A 6,487-nucleotide genomic window follows, 5' to 3' on the forward strand; every position below is an offset into this window, starting at 1 on the left:
CAAACCCTCACGGGACAGCTGTTACCTATTGATAGCACAGGGCCTTGAGGCTCTGAGGCCCCAAGCGCTGTCCTTGGAGCTCTGTGGCACAGACTTCCCACTATGCTGCTGGGAAACTGAGACAGAGAAGCCCCTCTCCTCAGCTCTTGCTCTCCCCTGGGAGTTCCTTTCCAGCCCCCCCCCCCCNCTGCACAGACCCCTGCCGTGAGGGGCCGGCCCCAGATGCAAACTTGTCAAGGCCTCACACAATAAAATGTGTGTGTCCTACTGCTGCCGCCTCTTGGTTGTATCTTTTTCCTCAATTGTCCCCCAAACGCCTCAAGTCTCTACAGCAATGCACAATATTCATTTCAAGGAGTGTTAGTAGATTTTACCTGAAAAATACGGTCCCTTGGGGAATTTAGTTTGGAAATGCTGTTAAACGGCTTTCTTGACCACAGGGCATCTCAGAGCCTTCACTGGATTTACATGCACTGCAAGTGCATCCAAGGAGGATGAGAAACTCAGTGTTTCGCAAACTCGTTTCACCAGAGAACTACTTACTGGGAGCATCTTGTGAAAGCAGAGGCACAGCCAGAAGTGGCCCCTGGGCAGACGTCGGTGGGCATGAGAGGGGTAACTCCCTTCTCTGTGTGTCTCACACAAATACTGAAGGTCATTATCCACGAACAGAAACCAGGGTTGGAGAGAAGAAAGTATTAGATGAGCCTGAGATATCTTTTCCTGCCAGAAAGTAAAGAAGAACCAGAGTATGGATGGTGACAGGAAAGGAAAGAGGAAATGCGAGCTTAAAGGGTTTCCCCCTGGATGAATGGAAAATGATTTTAGCATCAAATTAAAGAGTAAAGAACAGTTTAAACCCAACAAAGAAAACAAGGATCCATTAAATTCATGCTAGTACAAATTATAAAAATTTTTAAATGGGGGAGAAAGGAAAGTTCTACCTTGTAGTGAATGCCAAATAAGAAACGACAGAATCAGAAAAGTCCCCATTTGGAAAGCAGCAGAGCAATGATTGATTCTGGCAAGAATCTTCAATAGATGCTAAAATTAGTGGGTGAAAATTTTATGAGAACAAAGTGTCTCCTCACAGAATGCTGTTAATTAATCATTAATTAATAAGTACAAAATACATAGAATTTCACATTTAAGAGCCGTGACAGACACCAGTCTCATCAAGTGGTCCAAGTGAGCATCACTAGGAACGGGATGAAGTGGCTCTGCGTACCTCGAGGTGTGAGGCACTGAACAGCACACCCCATCCGCCCTGCGGAACTTCTGCCAAAAATGAGTAATTTGAATCTAATCACGACAAACACGGATTGAAAGGCGTTCTGCAAAGCAACAGGCCTGCACTCTTCAAATACATCAAGGTTATGACAGACAAGGTTACGAGAGAGGAATCCTTCCACACTGAAGGAGATTAGGGAAGCGGGACAGCTAAACACAACTCACTATCCTGGACTGAATCCTGGTTTGGGGGAAACCAGGTCAAGGTTCCTGCTCAAGGGGCAGCAGGTCTGTAACTATCTCTCAAATGATTAAAAAATATACACAGACACACACAGGTATTTTAGCAAAGAATGATAAACCAAATGGGGTACAATGTTAACAACTGGGCTCTGAGTAAAACCAGAATTTTTTGTTCCATTCTTGTAATATTTTTATACATTGAAAATTAATTTAAAATATTTTTTTTAATTAGGCCATAGGATGAGTCCCTCATTCCACATCACTTTGTCAATTTAATGAGCTCCGGTTGCTCAGTTCATCTGCTGATTGGACTGATTTCCTCTTCACAGACACCTGTGCCAGCAACCCAGGGATGGGCAACGCCTCCTTGGAGCACCCTGCCTGGGGCGCTGGCTCCCCTGCAGCCGCAGGATCACTACGGTGACACTGCTCCACGTCTGAACAGCTTCTGTCCCACTTGGGGGTCCAGAGACAGCACACTCTGCTGGTGACGACAGGCCAACTCCACTCATGGGAGCTCCTTCCTAAAACGTCTGACTCCTCCTTCCCAATCATTCACAAGTACAGATTTCATCATTTTGCTACACTTTGCAGGTTCCACGGAGGTTTGCGTCTTCTTAAAGCGTTCTTTTCTGTGTCTCCTTTGAAATCGTTGAATGCTTCTGAACAGAGAAGCTTCACAGTCAACATACGGCTTCTTCGCATTCTCTACAGCATTATATTAGGTGCTCAGAAAACACCTCTTGTCCATCATACTTACCTGCTCCTGTACGATAAGAATACCAGTTTTCGTTATGTTAGTTACGTGTTGAGAAGTCCTGCGATAAACATTTCAGCAAATGTAACATTTTCTCATTTACTTTCATAATACAATCAAGGATACATAATAGAAATCACAGAGAAGAGTAAGAAACATTTTTTTAAACTTTATTTTGAGAGAGAGAGAGAGAGAGAGAGAGAGAGGGAGTGGGCAAGGGAGGGGGACAGAGAGAATCTCAGGCAGGCTCCCTGCTGTCGGCAAGGGACCCTACACAGGACTCGATCCCACAAACCATGAGACCATTACCTGAATCAAACTCAAGAATCTGATGTTTAACCGACTGAGTCACCCAGGCACCCCAAGAAACATTTTAAATGGAGAAAATGATAGACTTGGTAGATTCTAACAAACTTATTAAAAATTTTAAACCTCAAACATGTTAAGATAATATATCGTGTACTATAAATTAATCAGTGAACACATAGTATTTAAAGCTAGAAAGCAGAGATTTATAGACAATATTATTATTGCTGTCATTATTTTCATGATTAAATAAAAAATAAAAACTAAAGAAAAGGCAGGATCCCAAAGTGCATACACAGCATGATTCAATTTCATTAAAGGGGCAAAATGTATATAAATGTGTGCGTATGCGTGCGTGTGTGTATAATATTCACACATTTATATGTATAAGCATGTAATATATACATTTATATATAAACACATGTGTATATGTATGTGGAGAGAAAGTGAGTTCAAGAGAGTGATTCATAGAAAATACTGGAAGAAAATAAACAAACCCAGTGGTCAGCTAATGATCAATGAGAAACGAATCATTTTTTTTATACACTGCTGTATTCTTCAGACCTTCCATGAACACAGACTGCCTTTGTAAATATAATTCTAAAAATACTATTTTTAAAACTCTCATGAAGAGGAGTCCTGTTTGGTTTAGAATGTTATAAGCAAAAAAATATTGTTCACATTATTCACAACAATTAGGAAAATATGTTATCTTTCTCATTGTTTTAAAAAGTCCGCTTCCTTCTCTTCATAATGGAGTAAATATTAAGCACAAAATAAAAACCATTACCCTCTGTAAGCTCCACTCGGGCTCCTTACTAGTCCCACCATATCCTCGCCTGATCTGTATCTTTCCGGTGCTGCTTATTTGAACCTGAATGAAATGCAAAGAAGAAACGATGAGCAGAATATTCAAATGAAGCACATTACAATTTTTTTTTTGTTTTCTTCCTCTTACTAAATGCATTTTGTTTTTCTTCCTAATGACTGGAAAGCTCTCAGGGACCCCCTCAGAGTCTAGCAATGAAGTCTTCTCAAGAAGCCACTGGTGGACTCCACAGACAGAATAGGAAGCAGAAACATTACAAGACTTGACTAAAAATATGGGGAAGGAGTCAGATGAAAGAATAAGATAAACAGTATACATGTGCTCAGCTGTCTGATCACCACACGCTTCTCACTGGAAGCCAGCATCTTCTGAGCTGAGCCCAAAGATGAGCTCTCATTTTAAAGAGAGAGAAAAAAGCAATTTTCATCAAAGCTAAATATAGCTCTTTCTACACACTCAAGGAAAAGTACCAGTGAGTCTAGAACTTGCTTTTACTCTGAAAATCCTCTCTTGTTTGACTTGCAAGCTAAGACATAGATGTTCAAAGTTTAAAGATAAGAAACAAACCTGCCCACAAAGTAAGTATACTTGGTTATTTTTTAACATGGCTCCAGAGTATTTATTAATCCAGGTAGCATTGTAGAGAACCATCTTTGGAATCATTTTGAGTTCAACGGGTATCCTGGCTATTTTAACCTGAACAAAATACGGTATTGTATATCTCTGGATCTCAATTTCTTTATCTGTTGGACAGACATGTCTATTGCATACAATTTTCAATTTAATTAAATAAATGTGTATTTAACAGAATAATATAAGCATTGTTCAAGTCTACAGGTATACAAAGGTTAAAATGATGGCATAGTTCCTAACTTTGAGAAATTTATAGTCTAGTAAGAGAAACAGATCTATAAGCAGACATTTTCAGCACAACAGCATATGTCCAGGACACTTAACTGTGAGGATTAAAAAAAGGCAATATACCACCTTACTATTTAATAGCTTAAATAATATCCATTACCATTATTTCTACTACAGGGCCTCATCTACCTCCACAAACTAGAGATACGAATGTAAGCAGGCACTTGCATGTTTTATTTGACTTACATCATTGCCTACCTATGAACTAGACCCCAAAAGAGCTGGGACAGTCAAGTGACCCAGAAGCCATCAGAGTTCCTCTTTCATACCTATTTCCCACACTTCAAAATTCTCTTTTAAGGGTCCACCACCACCACTTTCCCCCATAAGCTAGACCAGCCCTGGGGCAGTTACACCACAGAAGGACTATGATGACATTGACTGGGAGGGAGGAAAAGAGGCTGTTAACCCCCCACTCTCTCAGTCCCAGAGCTGGTCTTGGGGGCAGAACGCAGAAGCTAGCTCTTCCCACCGGAGGAAGTAAGAAGTTATCCCGAACTGTCTGCCTAGTTTCTCTCTGAAAGTTAAGCTGGCCAGTAAATGAACTTTCGTTGTCCCTGGAATCTATTAGCACATAAGGGTAAACCTTCTCCTTCCATAAATTCTAAATGAAAACCTAAGGGACTAACTGAAGGGTTAGGATATAGCTTATGCGATTTCGTGACTGTCTTCCTGTTACTTCCAGACAATGTAACTGACATGCAATGACCTTGGCTATGTGCCAGCCAGGGGGCAAGTGCTCAGTATGTACGGTCTCTTCCCACGTGTACACAGCTGTGTGAAGGGTAAGGCTCTTTAAAGACTCAAAGAGGCAAAGTAATTTGCCTAAAGATGCACAGCTGTATACACGGGTCCAAAAGAAAAACTCAGACCCAAGTCTGTTTGATCAGAAATGCCACACTGTTCTCAAAATAAACAGACAAACAAACAAACAAATAAATAAAAGGCTATGTGTTCACTCTGGAATTGGAAGGAAGGAAAAGAGAATAAAAGACGAATTCAGAGGTTGCAGATGATGTCACTGAAAAAGAGCAAGGGAGTCAATGCCCACAAAAGTGAAAACGAATAGGAATGAGCTGGCTAGTCCTAATTTGAGGTTTTCGGACTACCACGAGTCCCTCTTGCTCCTTAAGCCCTAGAGCAGTGCTTCTCAAACAGTAGTGTAAACAAATTAGCTGGGGATCCTGTTAAAATATGGGTTTGGATTCAGTAGGTGTGGTGTAGGGCCCGAGATTCTGCATGTCTAACGAGCTTCCGGGTGATGGCCATGCTGCTGGCGGGGGTCTACAAGGCCTTGGAGTCCTAGGGAGCTTTCAGACCCATCCCTGAGTCTCTGCCACGGACGTAGTAGCTTGGGGCTGGGTAAGTCCCTGCCCTCACTTCACAGTAAAGACAAGCTAGAAGAAACCATGCTGAGGCCAGGGACCAGGTCACTGCAATACCTAAAGAATTAGTAGAGCACTTCCTGTCTACTGGGGGCAGAGCCTGAGACACACGTTCCCAAACATTATTTTACAGCAAGCCTTTTAAATTAGTCAATAAGACTAATAATAATAATACCTCCCTCCCGCTCTTTACTAAGAAGGAAACTGAAGATTAACGAGGAAAAGCAATCTGTTCCAGGTCACAGAACTAATGAGTGGACAATATGGCTTTGAACCCGGTTTCCTTGACTCCCACACCTCTGTTCTTAACCAATTTACCACATTCCTTATATGTCAATGGAATTTTTTAAATGTATATATATTTTCTCTTTCCCTTATACATTTCAATCCACTTTGAAATTTGGGGGAAAAAACCAGGTATCATGGTCTCCATTCTGTATGTAAAAATAAAGCTGGCCTGGAGAAAGTAATGATGACATAGTCAAGGTCACATCATGACCTAATCCCCTCACCAGATCTGCAGTCTAGTGCTGACTGGGCTTCTCAGCCTTGGTCGCACGTTAGGGTCGCTTGGGGAGCTTCTGAGGCTTCAGTGCTCAGGCTGTTCCCCGAAACAAAATGAACCACAATCTCTGGGGGTGGAGTCAGGCATCAGTAGTTTCTAAAGCTCCCTTGCGATTCCACTGTGCAATCAAGACTGAAAATCTGCACTATCCATTCTAAAATTGGAGTCTGGGAAATTCTTTCCAGAAAAACAATCACAGGATTTACCAGCACATAAATACATACACCACAGGTATATTATGAGTGATTCTA

The 6,487-nt window shown here is 41.5% G+C and overlaps 1 protein-coding gene across 1 annotated transcript in view; it reads right to left on the minus strand.

The window, feature by feature from the left end:
* LOC144226736 (lipoxygenase homology domain-containing protein 1-like) overlaps positions 1 to 6,487 on the minus strand; it is a gene marked incomplete at its 5' end in the record, with an annotated part of 224,823 nt that overhangs the window by 120,070 nt on the left and 98,266 nt on the right. The window contains 1 exon segment of the mRNA XM_077758257.1: positions 3,327 to 3,410. Within this exon segment, the coding sequence (XP_077614383.1) occupies positions 3,327 to 3,410 (84 nt within the window).

Source organism: Crocuta crocuta, unplaced genomic scaffold, assembly GCF_008692635.1.
Source record: "Crocuta crocuta isolate KB4526 unplaced genomic scaffold, BGI_CrCroc_1.0 scaffold338, whole genome shotgun sequence".
NCBI classification, from domain to species: domain Eukaryota; kingdom Metazoa; phylum Chordata; class Mammalia; order Carnivora; family Hyaenidae; genus Crocuta; species Crocuta crocuta.